This window comes from Meriones unguiculatus, chromosome 9 (assembly GCF_030254825.1).
Source record: "Meriones unguiculatus strain TT.TT164.6M chromosome 9, Bangor_MerUng_6.1, whole genome shotgun sequence".
Taxonomy (NCBI): domain Eukaryota; kingdom Metazoa; phylum Chordata; class Mammalia; order Rodentia; family Muridae; genus Meriones; species Meriones unguiculatus.
This window is the reverse complement of record NC_083357.1, coordinates 71,359,689-71,380,858: the sequence shown is the minus strand read 5'-3', so window position 1 is coordinate 71,380,858 and position 21,170 is coordinate 71,359,689. Positions and strand designations below refer to the sequence as shown.

At 44.3% G+C, this 21,170-nt stretch overlaps 1 protein-coding gene across 5 annotated transcripts in view; it reads left to right on the top strand.

Moving 5' to 3' along the window:
* Positions 1-21,170, top strand: part of Lrch1 (leucine rich repeats and calponin homology domain containing 1) — a 173,227-nt gene that overhangs the window by 106,870 nt on the left and 45,187 nt on the right. For all 5 annotated transcript variants that reach the window (XM_060391444.1, XM_021647051.2, XM_060391442.1 and 2 more), the window contains exons 4-10: positions 980-1,085; positions 8,614-8,750; positions 9,440-9,567; positions 10,802-10,865; positions 13,887-13,992; positions 16,193-16,308; positions 20,267-20,334. In XM_060391444.1, coding sequence (XP_060247427.1) covers positions 980-1,085; positions 8,614-8,750; positions 9,440-9,567; positions 10,802-10,865; positions 13,887-13,992; positions 16,193-16,308; positions 20,267-20,334 — 725 coding nt within the window. The remainder of the gene's footprint in view (positions 1-979; positions 1,086-8,613; positions 8,751-9,439; positions 9,568-10,801; positions 10,866-13,886; positions 13,993-16,192; positions 16,309-20,266; positions 20,335-21,170) is intronic.

Here is a 21,170-nt window from a genome sequence, read left to right as displayed (position 1 = left end):
AGGATGCAAGAGAGAATATTCAGAGAATGGCCCTGGAGAAACTGAGAGGCCTCCTCACAAGGGCTGGGCCTTGCTGAAGTTTCCAAAAGGTTACGCTGATGAACAACAGAATGAAATTTGCCCTGGGATAGCTTTCTTTGTCAGGGATGGATATGATTGGGTGGGGTCAGGGAAGGAAAAGAAGCTAGCCAGAGAATGTCACATGCAAGAGGCCGTCTGAAAGATAGCACAGTGCAGACTGAAGGAGGTTCTAGAAATGTGAGGGGGAAACGCAAAGCCCAGCAACTTACTGAGGTTGAAGGGAAGATGTGAGGGTAGGGATAATGAGGTTTTATAATATAAAGAGAATTGTGTCTTTATTTCACGTGGCACGAGCTGGTTCTAATCTGGGATTAGTGAGGTACTGCACCTCCAAAGCAAAGGTGACAAAATCCTCACGCGCCACACACTTGCTTATGAAATGTGTGTGCAGCCGTCGGCCACAGCTTTCAGCCACGTGGTAGCAAGGAATAAATTGTGCTTCCAGTAGGTGTTCTAGTATTTCTCTGTGTAAGAGCTTGGTATGGTGGGAGGCCGTGTACCCTCCCTTCTGAACAGTGGCTAGTAATTCCTTCCTAATGTCAACTGGCACCTGCCCGCCTGGGACCACAAAGGCTCATTTTCCTGGGCTGTGAATATTGTGAGCACCTAAGTTTGTCGTGGGAATTGAGCAAGGTCCAAGGGCCTGGAAAAGAAAAGTGGCAGAGCCATCTGGTGAATGTCACTGATGTCTTTTCTCCCCTCAAAGGGCAAAGGAGAGCAAACTCCTTTCCTTCACTGTGGGCGCCCACTGACTGGGGACCTGGAGACCAGTATGGACGTATAATGTGTTGTCCAAACTTTTAAGTGCTTTGAGGGGAATTCACGTGAAATGCTGGGGAAAAGGCCCTTGTTATTTCCGTCTGACTCCCCCTCTCCCTGAACCCTCCTTTGGCTGCAGGATGTCAGCTGCAATGAGATCACTGCCTTGCCCCAGCAGATAGGCCAGCTGAAGTCTCTACGGGAACTGAACGTCCGGCGAAATTACCTTACGGTTTTACCACCAGGTAAGAAAGGAGGGCAACGGGAGACATGAGGGTTTTGCTGTTGTTGTTTGTTTGTTTGTGTTTTGTTTTTATGAGGAGTGGTGGGGGCTTGTGTGTATACACTGGTTGTCATTAATAATTTGAATCTCACCAGCAGATATTAGAACAGTGATGTCCAAGTTGTAGTTTGAATCAAGGTGCCAGCACACAGTGGGATGTAGAGTAGTTTTCTGGAGCTGCTATGGAAAGGACCTGTCATTGGAGAGGGTGGCTCAAATGACAGGAATGTTTCTCTTCACTATTCTGAGTTGATGCTTCCAAGGCCTCTCTTCGTGGCTCATAGATGGCTGTCACTTCCCTCCCACTGTTTGTGTCTGTGTCCTGATCTCTTTTTACTGTTACACCAGAGGATTAAGATCTACCCTAATCACCTTGGTGTTATGTAATTTCCCCTTTAAGGGCCTCATCTCCAAATACCATTGAATTCTGATACATTAGGGTTAGGGTATCTATATCTGAACTTTGGGGTGTGGACTTGGCCAGCCCATAACATGGATTCTTTTGAGACGGTGTGTGATGTTCCAGGGCATGAAGCTAACCTGCAGGGGACAGGCTTGGTCCTCCAGATCCTGGCTATTGGAATCTCTAGCTTTGGGGATCTGGAAACACTGGTTGGGAACCCACCACGTTCTCACTTGGCCTCTAGATGCGGGTGCTGCTACTGCTGAGTCGTCCTTGCATTGGGATCACTCTTCTCTTACGAGTTCCAGTGACAGTCCTAAAGCTTTGTTTGGTTTCCCTGACCCTAGCACATTCAGTTCTATGCACAGACAGCTCTTGCAGTATGTCCCTGTTGTCCATGGCATGAGGGTTTAAGCACAAAGACATATTTACTTAGAAGTTCTAAGTGCTTAAGGGGTCCAGAGGGATAGCTGAGTTTATAAAGTATTCCCTCCATAAGCATGAAAGTACATTTGGATCCCCAGCATTCACAAAAAAGCCAGGTATGAGTGCAGGAGGGTACACCTGCAGTCCTTGCACTGAGGAGGTGTGGGGATAAACAGATCCCTGGATTAGTTTAACTGTCAACATGACATAGCCCAGGATCACCTGAAAAACGTTTCAGAATTATCAGGTTGGTTTGTGGACAAATATGAGGGATATACATGAGGGATTGTCTTGATTGTGAATTGACATAGGAGGGTCCATCCCACTGTGGGTGGAACCATCCCTACACAGGTGATTCTGGGCTATGTATGAAATGCAGCTAAAGGCAGAGAGCAAAGCAAGCAGTGTTCCTCCGTGGGTTCTATCTCAAGTTCCTGCCTCCGTTGTTACCCCGACCTCCCTTGACAATGGACGGTGAATGGAATACACCTCCTCCTATAGGCTGGTTTTCACCAGAGTGTGTTATCACAGCAACAGAAGGCAGACTTCAGCATCCTGTCTCAAAAATTAGAACAAGCAAAAGAGAGAGCAATAGAGAAAGACACCTGATGGCAAACTCTGCCTTCCACGTGTACACATCTTCACATGAACAACATCTTTGCATATTCACTCTTTCTCTCTCTCCCTCTTTTCTCTCTCTCTCTCTCTTCATTTTATTTCTCTTGTGATAAAATGCCCTGCTAAAAAGCAGCTCAGGGAAAAGGGATTATTTTAGCTCATAGTTTACAGTCAAGTTACAGTCTATCATCTTTAGAAGTCAAAGCCACAGTCAAAATCCAGAAAGAGAATGAATGCAGTATGGCTGTTGGCTTGCTTGTCTATGCTGAGTTCAGTTTCTCCACTCTTACAGAGCACAGAACTCCCTCTATAGTGAGTGAATGATGCGGCCCACATTAGCATAACTTAGATATGACAGTTAAAGCTAATCTCCAACACACACACACACATCAAAAATGAGTACATGAGAAACAGAGTGCCAAGAACTTCTTCAAAACATACCCTACTTTCCAGAGATTATGTTGATTTCCATAGATTTGTTTAAGAGCTCTCTGATGTTCAAAAGATACTTTAAATTTTTATGTATTCTTTCCGAGTTTCATACATGTTTTGATCATGTTTCTTTCCCTCCCCAGCTCTTACCAAATCCAACCCTACTCCCCTACCTAGCCAGCTTTGTTCTCTTTTTGTTTTAATTTTTTAACTCATCAGGACCAATTTATGCTACCCAAGTACTCTTGCGTTTATGGCTTTCTGTTGGAGCATGGTCAGTTTTAGAGAAAATTGTCTCTCCCTCTGCCAGCAGCTAATAGTTGCCAATAACTCCATAGGACTAGGATTTCATGGCTAGTTTTCGTCTCCATGTTGGGATTTGGTCCTACCCAGGTCTTGCCTGTGCTGTTGTAACTGCTGCAGGATCATATGTTAAGCTCCCCTTCTGTATCCAAAATCATTGTTTCCTTGTCATCCACTGTCTGGGTCTTACACTCTCTCACCCTCTCTTCCTCAGTGATCCCCAAGCCCTGTGAAGAGGGGGTGGGGTATACATTTTTTTTTAGAGCTGAATCTCTTATTCTCTTTATCTTGACCTTTTGCAGTTCATCCACTGCTTCTTAGATGAGGGTTGAGAGATACACTGAGCTAATGGGTGTAATGAGAAGTTATTAGGAGTCGGTTTAGTACAATGACAGTTTTTAACAGAATAATAATAGTGGATTCTACCTTAGGGCCTATTACCTGTTTAACCATAGGTTCTTGGCCTTATCTATAATGGTATGAGGTATGGTTTTCATCTTGTGGGGTGGACTTAAATCCAATCAGAAAATGGTTGCATATTTCTATGGTGTCTGAGCCACTATTGCACAGGCGGGCATGGCTTGCCAGGCTAGTGATTTCTGTAACTACCAGGTTCACACTTCCTCTGGTAGCATGCATAGTACTTTCAAGCTCTATCAACACTAGCCAATAGGGATGACACTTCCAGATCAGCACCAGCTTGAGTTCGCTATGTTCTATGACTCAAAGTTGTGGCATCTCCAGAAGCAGGGTCTTACTGTCAAGTTCTGGAGAGTAACCAAGAGCACTGGCAATAGCCTGTACTGTTTGGGGGCCTATGGGACCTTACTGTCCTAGAACTGCAGAAGAAGCAAACCATTCTTGGTGTTGAGCTTTTGTTCTGTTTTATCCTCTGGTGTCTAGTTAGGGACATGATTGCCGCATTATGGGTTATAAGATAACCCTGTATCAACCCTTCTCATGTCTGTGTATAGACACATTTAGGGAACTTCGGCAGCAGCAGATTTCCATATGACTTTTTTTTTTTTTTTTTGGAAGTCATCTTGGTGCAAAAGCATGTACTTGGAAGCAGGTGGCATCTGCTTCGTTTGGTATTTATTAGTGTGGTGGTTTGAAAGCTGTATGGATTTCTTTTTTCCATCGTGTTACTGCTGCTCATTCAAGACATGGAGAGAGCTCCCAAGAACGTGTAGTAGAGCACCGTGCTTTATGGTTGAGGGCTCGGGTGCCATTTTTCACCTTGCTCTTCCTAGCTTGCATTCAGAGAGGATTTAGAAAAGACCTCTGTGTAGGAGTCATTGCCTCATCTGAAATGAACTCGTGTAAAGAAACTTACTTTTTCCACTTGTTACCGCCCAGACTCTTTTTTTTTTTTTGAGTGTATATAAAAACTGTTCCTTAATAATAACTACAAGGTAATAATGGGAATAGCTACAAACAGGATTTTAATTCACAGCACATCTGCAAAGTACAACCTTTCAGGCATTAAGAAGCCCCTTTGCATTGAAGCTGCTGTGGTAATCATTGTGGAAATGTCATAAATAATTGAACCCGTTTCCACAAGGGAAAAACCTATTACATCATTGGGTGGCCGCAGTGTGGGGCAGGGGGAAGAGAAAGTGCCCGTGAGCCCACGCCTGTGTTTCTCTGACCGCTTTCTCTCTCACCTTGAGAAAAATTCTTTTCCCTAAAAAGATCAGTTACAACTAACTCTGCCTTCTATAATTATATTTTCTCAGATTTGATATTCTAAAACATACCCAAAGCTAAAACTTAATGTCCTTTTTTATTAAAAACCAAAACCAAAAAAACAAACAAACAAACCTCTGAATATCAAGTTTCTTTCTGCCTCAGTCTAGAGAACTCTGTTGACAAGTGTTGATACCATCAGACAGCTTATGAATGACCTTCCATATTTACTTACACTTGTTCTCTTGAATTGCTCCTCCTATGTTTTCAGTTCAAGTGTGAGGAGGGGGAAAAATAGAAGTTTGCAGCCCAATACCCCAGTCAGGTTTGTGTGTTTTTTCCAGATAGGATGGCAGGGACTGAGGTAATACTTCTTGCCTCTCTTTGAATGGAGAGAGAAATGTGGAGTTTCTCCTCAGCTTCCTCCTTCTACTTCTTCCTCTCTACTTCTTGTTCCTCTCCTTCCTTCTCCTCCCAATCATCCTTCTCCTGCTTCTGTTTTCCTCCTGTTTCTCTTTCTTTTCTCTCTCTCTCTCTCTCTTCCTTATCTTCCTCTTCTTTGCCTTCCTCTTCCTGGTTTCCTGCTTCTCCACGTCCTCTTTTTTCCCTCTTTTGGCTTCCTTCCTCTTTACCTGTTCCACCTCTTGACCTGTTCTGGGTCAGCCTTGCAGGCTTGTCATTACCTCCTGTGCATCACTGCGGTGAGACCGTAGGGTTTTCCTTCCCCTATACCACTACAGGTTGGAACCAAAGGGCAAGGAAGTGGCCACTGTAAAAGCATCCCATACCTGTTTACCCGTGAGTTCTCTACTCCCCCGAATAGGCCTCTGATCATGATTCAGAGTCTTCATTTTAGTTGGTAAAGAATTGCTGAGAACACTGGCTGTGTAATCGCTATTGTCTAAAAAGCCCCTTTTCTTCTAGCAAAGGAATCACACAAGCCCTGTCCCACAGAACACAGAGTCTCTTTAAATTTTAACACCAGTGAGACAGCCTAACTCTGAAGTCATCCTGCCCTGGGAATCCCAGTCCTTCTTAGCTGGTCTACAAAGTGTAACAGGAAAACTCTAATCGTTAGGGTTTGTTTGTTTGTTTATGTTTTGTTTTGTTTTGTCAAGTTGACACAAGCTTGGGCATCTGGGAAGAGAACTTCAGCTGAGAAATGCCTTCACCTGATTAGTTTGTAGACAAGTCTGCGGGGGCATTTTCTTGATGAATGTTTGATGTGGGGGGGGAGGGGCTCCATCCCACTGTGGGTGGTACCCTCCCTGGACTGGTAGTCCTGGGTGATATAAGAACGCAGGCTAGGCAAGCCTGGAGGAGCATGCCAGTAAGCACTCCTCCGTGCTCTCTGCATCAGTTCCTGCCCTGACTTACGTTTATGATGAACTGTAAGCTGTAAGCTGAGATAAGCCCCTTCCTCACCAGGTTGGTTCTGGTCATGGTATTTATCCCAGCAATAGAAACAGACAGGACCCTCCTTCCCTCTTTTTTCACTCTCATGCTTCCACCTCCACTATGCACAGCTGCCCCGTTACTCCTCCCTGTGCCCACAGCCTTCGTCAGAACAACCTTTAGGAGTATGGCCTGACACTCATGGTATCCCCACTGGAGACACGAGCTGCTCAGACCTGTGTGGAAAGAGATTCCGTGACACACGTTTTGAAATGCATTTTCTGAGTTTTATGGAGTCTGCCGTGGACTTTACTTTTAGACCTGGGGGTAGAGTGTTCTTCCTCCCCCTAGAGCTTTGGTCTCTTTACTCTGTTCCGTAAGACCAAGTAATAAAGCTCTGAGGTATGAAAGATGGAAAGCACCTATCATTCCTAGGTCCTTGAGTTCTGAGAAGACGCAGCACTTACCCAAAGAAGTGGTGTTAGGGGGGCTAAAGAGTTGATTGAAAGCCTGAGCCATGAAGGTGATGGAGGAGGAGGAGGTAGAGGAGGAGGAAGAGAAGGAAGAACAGAAACAGGAGGAACTAATTTCTTCTTAAGGGCTTCTTAAAGGCTTTGGTCCTCTCCTTCCGGTCCTCTCCCTGTCCAGTTTCTGGCTCTCTTCCCCTTTAGAAGGCCAGAAGTATCTGCAGCCACTCTGTTTTCGCCTTCAACAGCTCCCATACCAAAAGTGCTGGGCACCGTTCTGAAGTGACCCCACTGTGGTCACCAGCCAGCCAGCTCAGAGATCTGCCAGCACCGCCCTAGGCTCTGGTATGGCTTGAGCCTCACTTTGCTCTATGGATTATATCTGAGGTTGTGCCCAGCAGCTGCCAGTGTTGGTTCGAATGCTTGAAATTACTGAGTGTTTACCGTGCCACTGGGCAGGAACCTCAGGCTAAATGCAACGTAGAATGAAGCCCAGCCAGATGGGCATTTTATGGGTCCTTTTGGAAAGTCCTAAATTAGAAAACACCGGGGGATGGGAGGGGGCTAGGGTGGTGTTGGTGGCAGCCTCTGACAAAATCAGGAACGTATTTACTGAAACTCTTTCTAGGCCTGTGCCAACTCAGGGACATTGACTAGATAAGGATTTTCCATAATTAGCGTATCATTCATTGCCAGCAGGCGCTTCAGGAAACAGGGTTCAGTTAGAACAAACATGTTCTGTGTGACATGGCTCATGCGATTCCTGTGCTGGAAGAAAACAGGCTCTTGAGATAATATGAATGGCAAGCGTTCCCAGTACAGTTTATAATGACTGAGCACCCAGGGAAAGATTCCCCCACCACGGGAAATACTACACACACACACCGTATTTACCAAACATTAGCACAGCTTACTTCTGATTCTGCTAAATTGTGCATCTCTAGATACACAGAGAGTTAAGTTTTGAACGTGTAGCATTTGACCCTGCTATTTTCTGACATTCCCCTTTTTTTCCCACAATTTATTCATTGTATATCCAGATTGAAGCCCCCTCCTCCAACTCCTTCCAGTCCTACCCTCCCTCCCTCTTCCACCCTATCCCCTTCCCCTAGTCCACTGAAAGGGGGAGTTCTCCTTTGCCATCTGCCCATAACTTGTCAAGTCTCATCAAGACTTCCTGGATCTTCCTCCTTCATGGCCTGGCAAGGCCTCATCACCAGGGGCGAGTGATCAAAGAGCAGACAACTGAGTTCATGGCAGAGGCAGACCCTGCTCCTCTTACTCGGGAATCCACATGGAGACTGAGCTGCCAAATGGCTACATCTGAGCAGGGGGTCTAGGTCCTCTCCATGCATGGTCCTTGGTTGGTGCATCAGTCTCTGCAAGACTCCTTTGGGCTCAGAGTATTTAGCTTTATTGGTCTCCTTGTGGGGTTCCTATCCCCTCCATGTCCTTCTATCCCCACCCCCTCTTCTTCCGTAAGACTCCCTGCACTTTGCCCAAAGTTTGACTGTGAGTCTCAGCATCTCCATTCTGTTGGATGGAGCCTTTCAGAGGACCCTACTATAGTAGGCTCCCATCCTGTTTCCTCTCTTCCACCACTTCTGGTGTCTGTCCTGTTTTGCCATGTTCAGTATAGGATAGCCATACAAAAATCTACAGACCTACAGAAGCTAAACACTAAGGAGTACCCTAGGGAGGATGCTTAAATCTTTTTTTTAACCCCCACCCCCACCCTTTATTTTCTCTTCTTTCAGAACTCGTAGAACTCCCCTTGGTAAAGTTTGACTTTTCCTGCAACAAAGTACTGGTGATCCCCATCTGCTTCAGAGAGATGAAGCAGCTGCAAGTGCTCCTCCTTGAGAACAACCCTCTGCAGTCCCCTCCAGCTCAGGTGAGGACCGGCCCAGAGCTGGGGCCAGGCCTGCACAGAGTGGCTCCCGTGACTCAGCACAGGGCCCCTGCTTCAATTCTCCGCACACCCAGAACTGCACCAGGCATGATGAAAGGCAGGCAGCATCCTCCCCCCAGACACAGGGAAGCTTTCAGTGAACCTGACTAGTCAGTTGCTCTAGGCGGCATCACATCTGTGCCCACATCTGTGCCATCATCTTTGAATGGTTCAAGAATTACAGGTCTGATACCACCCAGTCAGTCAAACACCTGAAGCTTTCACAGAGTACATGGCCTACAAATAGGGTGGGTAATATGTTCTTGAGGGCCAGGATTAAAAGCATGTGCCCAGCTGTCTTGCAAGCTCCCAACTGCTCTCTGTGGACACGAAAATAGTTGTGCTTTTTTACCCTTTGTCGTTAGACTATTACGTCTGATTTTTAACAAATTTTACACTATTTTTACTTAAGTATGTTTTTGTTAGAATGTAGTCATTTCAAAATGTTAGGGATTTCTTGAGCATGATTTTTCTGTTCAAAGTAGAATTTGGAGAATCCTTGTATATTTAGTGTCCATTGTTAGGGGGTTACTCACCATGACAGACTGAAGATTAGATTACATGGTCAGGGATTGGGAACAAACACTGTTTTGTCACTCGGAAATAGGTATGTCTTACTGATTTCTCCACAGATTTGCACAAAAGGAAAGGTGCACATATTTAAGTATCTGAGCATACAAGCATGCCAGATGAAGACAACCGACTCCCTTTACCTCCACGCCATTGAGAGGCCTCATTTACACCAGCATGTGGAAGACAGGTGAGTGAACAGGAAGAGCCCGCTTATTAGCTACAGTTGCCCAGGTGACTTGACGTCACAGTCCATCTGCTTCGTTTTCGTGATTCACGTTTAGGACCCAGAGCTTGAGAAAGTAGTGCGGCACACCAAAATTGATGCTAGAGAGACTCTAATTCCTCTAATGTACCCTGTCCTCATTAATCAGTCCTTCCTGAATACATCTGTGGATGCTTGTAAATAGGATCTGTAATGGATTTTTTTTATGCTTGCAATTACCGTAGCCACGTTAAATTATTGTTAAAAAAATTATTAAATTTTAAAATTGCTGTTAGTAAGCTGGGTGTGGTGACCTATACACCTGTAATCCCAGTACTTAGGAGATGGCGTTGGGAGGATCGTAGATTTGAGGTCAGCCTGAGCTGTATGTACAGCAAAGTGCTGTCTCAAACCTGCGGTTCTTGATCTTCATGACCCTGTCAAGCTGAAGCGTGATACGAGTCATCAATTGTCTGTGTGCCTGCACGCTGTTGGTTGAATCTTAGTAACTAGCTGCAGGCTTCAGTTTTTAAAAGGCAGCGTGGATACTTTTTTTTCCCCCCCCATTTCCAGTTTCATGTGAAAGTGTCAGAATCCTTTTCAGACATCCTTGGGTCATTTGTGGTATAAGACGGGCCTTGAGCCCCCAAAGAACATAGTAGCCACGGTGACCCACTTAAAGAGACACCGATTCTTCTTAAGAGTTCTCTCCAGGCAGAGGTCTTTTCTTTTGCTAAACAAGACTGACTTGAAATTCCATATTATCCTAATGGCATTTTCATAATAATGCTTTAAATATATATTGGCTATTTTACATTACAAGGTATAATTCATCACCAGAAAGGTTTTTCAGAATGATTGAAAATGTTTTGATACCTACAAGATAAAACAAGTGCATATCTTACTGTTTTTAGTATATGCCCCAATGAAATAAAATTGGTAACTGTTTCAAAGAAATAAGTTGTCCCTTGGAGGAGGGACAAACCCTGAATGCAGAGAATTCACAGCAAGTATAAGTTTTCATTATAAGTGTGTGCTTTTCATTGTGCCCATGTATTAATAGATCTTACAGCTAGACCAACTAGTTGCCATATAATAATAATTACAATAATAATGGTAAGTTTTATAGATTGAAGTCATAATCACATTATTAACTGGTGATTTTTTTTTTTTTTAATTCCTTCCCAAACAAATTGAACGACGATGACGTCTACCCCAGTAAGAAGGACTCTGATTCGGGGGTTGGAAGTGACAATGGTGATAAGCGGTTATCTGCCACGGAGGTAAATCTGGTGACCATGGTATTTATGGTCCTGCGTTCTGGGCCCATCTGTCTGTGTCCACTAAGACTTTTTCCAGCAGAAGCCGCTGGTGCATTTGAATGATTTGAGTGGACAGTTCAATCACATTTCGTGAAAGCAGCTTGGAACCCCTAAGGGCTGTGTGAATATTAGCTGCTGTCACTCTGTGGACCCTATTACTGTGGAAATAACCCACAGGTAGCGTCCCTGTCCTTTGCCTATCTCACTCCCACATTGTGTAGAATATCCTTCAATACTAAAGAAATATTTTGAAAGGACCGTGTCCTAGTATGAAGCACACCTATAAGTATACCTGACTTTTAGGGTAACTTAGGGAAGTGTGGTTCTACCCATTTCTAAGGGTTGAGGAATCAAACGTGCACTGTGTTTGAGTAGCTTAGTCACTGAAAAGTGTGTAACCGGCTATTGTATTTTTAAAATATTCAAGTTAATCCGTGCATTCAGAGGGTGTCACAACACACGCATGGAGGTCAGAAGGCAATGTGTGTGAGTCAGTTCCTTCCCACCGTGTGGGTTCCAGGGATTGAACCCAGGCAGGTCATCAGGCTTGGCACCAACTACCTTAACCTGCTGAGCCTTCTCGCTGGCCCTTACCTACAGTTTAAAAGACAATGTTTGTATTTCTGGCACTTCGGCTGTGTTGTGATCAGGAAAATAAATTTATTTGTGAGCTCAGCTGAGTCAGTCTAATGGTGGAGCATACCATTCATTTATTCATTTATTGCCTCATGTATAGTCTGTTAGATCCCATGGGGGGTCCTTTAGGATGCAATGATTAGGTCAGTTACTTCATCTAAAGAAATCACATTTTTATTGAATGTGACTTCAGGAAGACTCTTTTTTCCCCCAGTTATCATCCGATCTTTAGTGAGCAGAGAAGTTTATTTTCTACAAAATGTGCTGTGAAGTAGTATACTTAAAGGGAAAACAGCTTAAAACCAGTGGCTGGGGAGACAGGTTAGTCTTGTAAACTGCTTGCCAGGCAAGCATGAGGAGTGGAGTTCATCCCAGAGCCCCTGTAAGAGCCAGGCCCAGAGGTAGGAGCCTGTAATCCCCCTGTGTGGAAGACTAAGACTAAGAGATCCCTAGAGCTGGGGGCCAAGCAGCTCAGCTAAGTCAGTAGGATCCAGGCTCAGTGAGGGGACCCTGTCTCAAAAGGAGTGTGGAAAGCGAGTGAGGGAGATGCCCAGCATTGACCTCCAGCCTCCACACGTGTCACACACACACAGGAATGCACGTGTGTATGAGCACGCACGCACACACACAAACACACGTGCACTGAAAACAGAGTAAAATTCCCCAGCATTTTTTTTTCCTATGAAGAATCTTCTTTAAAGTAACGTCTTGAAGAAGAGCTAGCAGAAGAGAAAGGCGTCCAGTGTCAGCATAAGGAAGCAGCCCACTTGAAGCCACACTGACAGTTGGCTGTGGTTCCCAGGTTGGGTGGGAATGCTGAACGCACTGCTTTCTGTGTTGCATTCTATTTAACCCCCTGGACTTCATGAAAACTCATAAGTCCCCTCAAATGGAGCATTGTTGCAGAAACTACCCACCCTGGGCTTCTTTTCCATTAAATTAAAACAAGCTGTCCTTTATCTCTCTTCTAAGAGTAATTAAGTTCATTAATAAAACATTACACAAAGAACTTCATTATCTTTCCCTCACTCGTAAGTAGGATGCTAATAGTATTCTGAAGAGAGCCGAAGGATTTATTCCCCCTCCCTTTAATTAAATGCATGTCTTTGGACTTTTGCTAACTGTAAGGGTAGGAGGTGGGTGGAGGGAACGGGGACTGTAGAAAGGATTATAATTCAGTAGAATAAAATGAGTCCTTCCTTTGCTTTTCTCATCTCACAAGCTAGGCTTATTGTCTTGAGTACATCTCTGTGATACTTGTTTTTTTTTGTTTTAAGTGGTAGGGTTTTGATTTATAGTACATGATCTGTTATTTGTAAATTTTTTGGCCAAGATCACTCCCCACTTTTTTTTATTAGTGTTTTAATAGTAAACACATATTTTTGTCAAGATAATTAAGCAAGAACTTGTGAGGATCTGTGGATATTTGCTCAGTGAGTGAAATTCATGCTTGCTTTCTTGTGTTTCTAAATAGTCTGTGCATGTGTCCAAGAGTGAAAAGAGCCACAGCCACTTGTCACTAAATAGCAAACAATAAAATGGAGACGGGAAAATAAATGAGGATCTTCTATATCTTAACTTGTGGTAGTCATAGATTTTCTGCGTAAACGTTGTCAGTTAGTACGGTGGAGGAGACATCAGAGAGAATTGTCTCCCTTTGCTTCAGAGAACCTTTGTTCTGAAAGTCACACAGAACACCAGTCCTTTTACTTGATACCATATACCTGATAACACTATCACCTGCCTAGTGCTGCTTCCTCAATGCAAATCGAGACTGGACACTGATCCTTAATATTTTAAGCAAAACGGACCCTTGGGTGACTGCCTGCTTTGTTTGGCGAGCCACATGAAACCTCCGTGTAGTTTTGGTAAATCAGCCTTTTGTCAGACAACAGGGTGCCTTTTGTGCTAAGAGTGTGACTTAGGGCTAATGTGTTGGTTTGTCTGCAAACATTCCCTTGTCATGTTGGGTATTACACGATCCTTTAGTGCCTTGACTCTGGCTGTAAGCTCAGAAAGGGAGAAACCATTAGAGACTGTAGCCCAAGCGTGTGTTAGAGGTGTGTGCACGTTGCCGGACTAGCACTGTAATCTGCCCTCACGGCCAGCTTTCATTCACAAAGTTGTCCCAAAAGTCTCACTCGAAACCCTCCCTCCCCCATCCCAGCAGCCACTCTCCTGACTTAGACGTCACCATCAGGTTGCTGCTTTTGAGTTTGCCACGGGAGGACTTATCTCTGCTGTCTTTTACTCATTATGCTGCTTGCAAAGCCAGCGTGCTGCTTTGTCTGCGTCGACAAGACCTCTCTCTCCCCTGAAATGACGTGATTCCCTGTATCTTTTTAGCCCTCTGATGAGGACACAGTTAGCCTGAATGCGCCCATGTCGAACATCATGGAGGAAGACCAGACCATCAAGGAGGACGCATGCCATCATCTCGCCCCTGCTAAAGGTCTGAGAGGGACGGGTGGAGAGGTTGCTCGCTTTGTTTACAGCACCATGTACAGATGTGGAGATGGTCCATTACTCTCTACATCATATATCCTGTCAGCCAGCTGTCAGGCCCACAGGAAGAAAACTCTTCTGACTATATTAGAGGTTGGGGAACAAAGCCCAAAGGGTTTAAATGACTTACCTGTGGTTTCACAAGCCAGCTCTGCTCCTATCAGTTAATAAGAGAGTCCTCATCCTGAACATTATGGGCATCTCCTTAAATTCATTTTTGAAGAGGAAATATTGATATGATGGATAAGACTTAGGACAACTCTAGTTGCTGTCATAAATCTCCAAGACTCGGTGAGAAGTTGGTGGTTGGCAGACAACTGTCCATGTGGGTTAAGCTAGAGAGGAACATGGGTGTTCTTGGGGATGGGGACGTTGTGGGCTGGGCCTGTTCGTGTCCATCATTTCATAAGACAGACGTCATCCCATGCTCACATCTAATATACTTGAGGGCGGGAAATGCACTTGAGTTATGGGCTCGGGAATCTGTTTGACCGTAGCCAAGTCAGTCGGCCTCATCCATCCCCTGTAAAGATGGGTAAATTAGCTGGCCTCCAAGCTTCTCTGTAACTCAGGTTCTTTGGCATTTTAATAATCATCAAGTGAATCATCAAGCTACTGAGCACTGTACCATTCATGATTTGTACCACTAATGATTTGTGATAGAGACTGGAGAATGTTTTATGAGTAATGTAGAACAGTATCAGTTATAGACCAAATCCCAATATGAATATAGTTTAAAAATTTATTTCTTAGATTTATTCATTTTATTTTATTTATGTACATGTTTGTTTGTTTTTTCATGTATGTAAGCATGCCATGTGCGTTCTTGGTACCAGCAGAGGTCAGAAGAGGGCATTGGGTTTCCTGGGACTGGGGTTAGAGATGGATATGGGCCTCCATGTGAGTGCTGGGAATGGAGTCCGGGTCCTCTGTAAGAGTAGCAAGTGCTCGTAACTGATGAGCTGTGTCTCCAGGTCCCACGATGTTTTATGTAGTGATTAGAGGGCTGTTTTGAAGCTATTAAACATTTGTTTTCATATTTTCTTTCACTTCTTAGATTCAGGACACTTGTGTTTCATTTTGTTTGTTTGAAACAAGGTCTATCCATGTAGCCCAGGCTGTCCTGGAACTAATGTCTCTCCTCTTGCCTTAGCCTCACTAGTACTGGGATTGAGGGAGCCATTATCACACATGACTAGCAGATTTAGATTTTTAAATTTTAGAGCTTGAGGGTAGCGTTAAAATAGAGACTGTGATGGAAACCATACATGACGCCAAAATACAACTGAATACCTGCAGAGGATATAACTACCACTGTATTCATTCATGTAAACCTTGTAACGGTGTGCAGTGTTGGAGGTCATGTTTGAGACGAATTTTTCTTTATTAAATTTTTAATTTCTTTAAAATTTATTCTTGTCTCATATACTACACCCCAGAGACATTTTTTTTTCAAACGAAATAAATAAGCTGTTCCTAATACATCCCCTACCATCCAACATGGGTATCTTGTGGACTCATTGTTCAAAGGACAGCTTGCTTTCTTGCCTTCAGTCAGAAGCATCCTCTGTGCTGACTCTTTGCCCTCCGCCTGCCAGGACAGATGATTTCTTCCCTAGCATGCTCGTGCTCCCGCAGGACCTTTCTTGGAGTAATTTCTATTGTTGGATTCGGGCCCCTTGTCTAGTTGTGTCCCACATTTTCTTAAGACTGTTGGTTGTTCGAGGACAGAAGTCATTTAGTCCCTAAAATGTACTCCCAGGTATGTCTGTAAATAGCATAATAGTTTCCACGGAACAGCTGGTCATGTTGTTACAGTCTGTTGAATTTAGGATTTGTAATGATTAGCCATGTACCGCTTGGGGCACAAAAGCTCTTTCATAATTGTCTCGATTCTTCAGGAACATGAGGGGACATTTTATTCCTTTCGTGAGGAGCTAAGCCATAAGGAAGCCTTGACCTTTAAAATTCAGTCTGGGGTCTTCTGTTTATTTTCTGTTTCTTCCTCTTCTCCCACGATTCTTCAGAGAAGATAAAGTGCCGGGAGGTGAGGGAGAAATTTGGTTGTTGGTTTGAGGACCTGTGTGTGCTCCCTGTTTCTGTCCTTGAAGTCACACTTTCTTTCTTTCTCTGCCTTTTCCTGACAGGAGAATTTCAGCCAAAGCCTTCCCTTTTGGGGGACAGCAACAACTCAGGACAAGAAAGAGACCAGTTCACTGATGGGGCAAACACTCTCCACTCAGGATTTATGAACTATATTAAGGCAAGGTTTTGTGGCTCGACTCACTGTTTTCTGCTTGGCATCGTGGAATTCAAATTCAAAGATTTCAGTCTAACTTTCCAGTCCAGCTTACTGTTTGCTTCCCAAGCCTTCAGTGTGTCTTCTCAAAGCTCAAGGCTGTTCCCTCCCCCCTCCCAACTCCTGACATTGGGAACTGGCTCAACTATGCCTGTCTCTAGACTGTCTATTTATAAGTGATTTTTTTTTTCCTGATTCAGAAATCGTTAAGCCTCCTCTTTCTCACTGAGCCTCACAAGTTAGCAGATTTACCAGCATGACTGTGATCACTTGTAAGAGCTCAGAATTCATTTTTTTTCTCACCATGTTTTATGTGAATGCTTAACTTGAGAGCCCAAGGCTGGGCGTTCTTTTATCCATCATTCTTAGAACTAGAAATGTCCTGACTTGCTGGCCTCTTCAGATGTTTGAGTGTTCATGTACACGTTATGGAATGAGGATCCCTAATCCAAAACCCTGATATCCAAAAGTGGAAGCTCAAAAGTTTATGTGGCTCAGAATGTGTCAGTTCCGTGGGCTGGCAAGATGGCTGCTGTACAGATATCAGAGGGCAGCTGGCAGGAGTCCTCCCCTTCCACCATGTCCATTCTAGAGATCGAACTCAGATCATCAGGCTTGGCAGAAGGCACCTTGACCTACTGCGCTATTGTGACAGCCCCTCATCCATGTTTTCTGACAGTTTGTTTTATTCTTTGACCCAGCTTGACCCAGCCTAACCAACCTTCCCGGGTATCACCGTCAAGGTCACTGGGGTGGGGGAAAAACAAGCTGAATTTCATTTATGCCCCCTGAGACATGTGTGTGCTGTAGCCTTCTCCATGCCCTTGAGACTGAAGTAAAAGATTTGATATTTCCATAATGAAACGGGACTTAGTTTGTGCCGCATGACAGTCTAAAACTATTACAGAAATACACGGAGAGGTAAAACAGAAAACACTTAATCCTTACAGCATCTCAGCTTTTCACCTTCATTTCTGACTTCCATCCTCTGATATCCACCAACATGGCTTCAGCTGAGCTCATCATGTCTCACTGAGAGCTGCAGGTGCCCACTCCAGCTCTTCAACAATCCTGGCTCCCCATACATGTGTATGTGCATGTAACATACAAGCACACATTATATCCTGCCACCCATTATTTTCTTAGTATACAAATCTGATTACATTGCTCTCAGGTCATTCCCACAAGCTTCCCCCACACTTGACCCCTGTCTGTCAGCTCTGTGGGACAGTTCAGTCATGAGAACACGGAAAGATGGGACTGGAGAGATGGCTCAGTGGTTTAGAGTACCAGCTCCTCTTCCAGAGGGCCTGAGTTCAACTCCCAGCAAACACATGGTGGCTCACAACCATCTATAGTGAAATCTGGCGCTCTCTTCTGGCGTACAGGTGTACATGTAGGCAGAGCACTGTGTACATAATAAATAAGGAAATCTTAAAAGAAAAAAAAAAAGATTTTGCCTTCACTTCATGAGACTGAAGATGGAACACTTGAAAAATGGGTTTGGAAGATTCTGAAGGAAATCAAATAATTAGCAGCGCATGCAGTCCCCTGGGTTCAGAGAGTTCCAGGATGTCAAACACCCTGGAAATGGCTGTTTCCTGAGAACAGATACTCAGGGAGCAAGCATCTGTTAGGCTTGCTTTTTTTTTTTTTTTGTGACCTGTGTGACTGTGCCAGCACATTGGCCATTGAAAACTCTATGTTTTATGTAATCCTGACTTACTGAGGTGGCCTCCAGTGCTTTTGTTACAATGGTCAAATTTTTTTGTTGTTGTTGTTACTCATACTGGTTATAATGTACGAATCCACTGTGCATATTGCACTATGCAGTGCCGCTGAGCCAGTCTGGTTTGAGAAAATACAGAGTCGGATTCCTAGGAGCCTTTGGTCACATGTTTGTCAGTCACTGCAAAGCTTTGTTTCGTGTGCGTTTCTTCTTAGAGACGCAGGCTCACGGTCAAGTCAGGCGTGCTCTCCTGATAGATATAGGTTCTGAGAAATACCCTCGCTGTTACAGAATTTCGTCATTGTGTGCTCACCAACCTCAGATGGCTACACCACCACGAGCAGCATAACCTCACGAATGACTGCATGTTACTGTCCATTCAGATGGGATTCCCTAACTCTTAACACACACCTGAGTAAAAATTATCTAACGTGTCAATTCTTTATGAGGTACTTTGTAGTTGTCTTAGGAAGACATCTCAACATCATATTTGGGGCCCATTTTGAACCACGAAATAACAAAAGGCACAAAAATATGAAAATGTGCACGAAGCGGAGCAACAGCAACGCTTGTGTAAACACCCTGAGAATTGGAGGCAGAAGGCAGAATGCCCCTCATCCTTCCTCACCCGGGGCCCTGTATGTGCCAGCCAATCACTCCGTGTGTGGGTCTCTCTTTGGTGTGTGTGTGTTACTCACAAGTATCCAGCACTGCTTTGAAGACCACAGATGAATTTTTGTGAGCCGTCCAGTTCTCAAATGCTGCCTAATTTGGAAAAAAGAAAGGAAGGAAGGAAGGAAGGAAGGAAGGAAGGAAGGAAGGAAGGAAGGAAGGAAGGAAAAGGGAAAGCTCAGCAAGCAAATGTTGACCTATTCTGTGTTCTGAAGAAGATCTACATATTTTAGTGACCTTTCACTTTGAAACTGAAAACACCCATATCTTTGCTAGCTGAAACCTAGAAGAACGGGGACATGGTGCTCTGGACTTGTCATCCGGAAGTCTGTCTTCATGGATTGCGCTGTCACTTGTAGGGTGACGTGCAGTCGGTGTGTGTATGGACTGCTGTATGATGACAGCACAGCTGCTCCAGTAAAGATCTGAGTGTTTGTTTGTTTTGAAACGCCCTCCTCAGGGAAAGTCTGATCCTAAAGACTCAGCAGAACCAATGAAGATGTGCCTCCCGGCCTGATGTTCTTTCCCTAATAGGGAAATGCACCCACGCCAGGGCGGCTCCCTGCCAGTATTGGCGCAGCCAGGACATTCTCCTCATCTGAGGAGAAAGTCCAGGGAAACAACGTGAAGGCCCACAGTGGACACAGCCTTCCAAGCAGTCACTTAGGCACACTGCAGTGTTTCTGAAGAACCTCGGTGCAGGAGGCTCAGGGGAAACATTTAAGTGACCTCTGACTTTGTTCACATGAAACTACTGGATTCAGTGTAGGGCATTTTTCTATTGTCAAATACCAGTAAGTTGAGTTAAATAAGGAACTCAGAAAAAAATTGTTTTTGCTTATATCTAATGGAAGTTGTGGCCAGTCTGCTTTTTTTTTTTTATCATTATTATGATTTTCTGTCTTTAATTTTCTAAGTTTTAATTGTGGTCAAATACATATAAAACATAAAATCTTTTACCTGTATAATTTTTGGAGACAAGGTCTTGGTAGGTAGTGCAGGCTGACCTTGAACTCATGGTCCTTCTGCCCTAGTTGACCTTGCAAATGCTGATGTGCGAATGTATACTACCTGTACCCCACCACCGTGGATTCTCTTAGGCACATCTCGGTTGCACACTGCAGTTTGTGTAAAGTGTACACTGTTCTGTTACCTCCCAAACCCTTTTTATCCAAAACCCTGTATGCCAATCAGATCTGTCCCACTGTGCTCTCTCTGCCTCTGCTTTGCTCTGCTTTCCATCTCAATGAATTTGACTACTGTAAGTAGCTCCTATGTGTAGAATCATGCAGCGTGCGTGTGTATGTGTGTGCATGTGTATGTGTGTGTGTGTGTGTTATTTCATACTCCTGTATGTAAGAATCTCCTCCTTGTCAAGAGCCTTCCATTATGTGTCTGTAGCATGTCAGTGAACTCCTGGCTTGCTTTTGCCTTTTGGCTCTTGGGAATTATCCTGCCATGGATACGGACTGGGAGCCAGTCTTAACTCTGCATTGAAAGGCCCATGTGTTCTGTCCATAGGACCAGGCAGAAGACTGTGAAGAGCTATTGCGGATAGAAGAGGACGTGCACTGGCCGATGGAGGGACTGTGAGTGCCAGGGCTGGGTCATGGGCCGTCCCCCCTCTTCAGGCACACTGGCAGTCAGGTCCTGATAGATTCTGATCCACATTTCTTTGGGCAATCCTAGAATCTTCCCCGGGCATACTCCTGTAACAATGGCACCCATTGTTCCCCTCAGTGGTTGTTGATTCCCTCATGAAGGTCCCATGCCTGACGCTGCTGCCTTTGGCAGTGAGTTTTCTACACATAAGGTTTGGAAGGTACATTCACAGCCCAGCCCAGCGGAAAGCTGTGCTTCTTCACTGGCCTGGAGTTTTAATTGAGGTTGTCAATAAAAATGTATTAGTGAGAACATCTTCTACCGTCCTTCCATTTTGTTTGAAGAAGCCTGTAGCCAGACCTAATGTCTGGAGAGCCAGTCCCATCAGCCAGGGCCTTCAGATTCAAATCTTTGAAAAGCATTTCTTCAATGTCCTGGTTGCCAGTTGAATAACTGTCACAACTGTCACATATTAAATTTTGTGTTCCTGGCACTGTTTTGTTTTATAGGCCAAAGCTCAGTTAATTTTTATGACAGTCCTATAAGCTCTCTTGTCTGCCATATTGCAGATGATGAAATTGGAGCACAGATTGGTCGTGCTTCTGTCTCCAGGGCCACAAAAGGCTAACATTTGACCCTGAGGAATCTTGTACCAACTGAATATCTTTTTGTTGTTGTTGTTGTCTACTATGTATAAATATTTATTTGGCCAGATCTTCAGGGCTGCAAATGAATGTCTCACCAGAAAATGAATGTCTTCCATAAAGTTGACCTGGAACCTGTAGCACAGGATAGATATTTAGTTCATAGGCTTTTGCTTTCT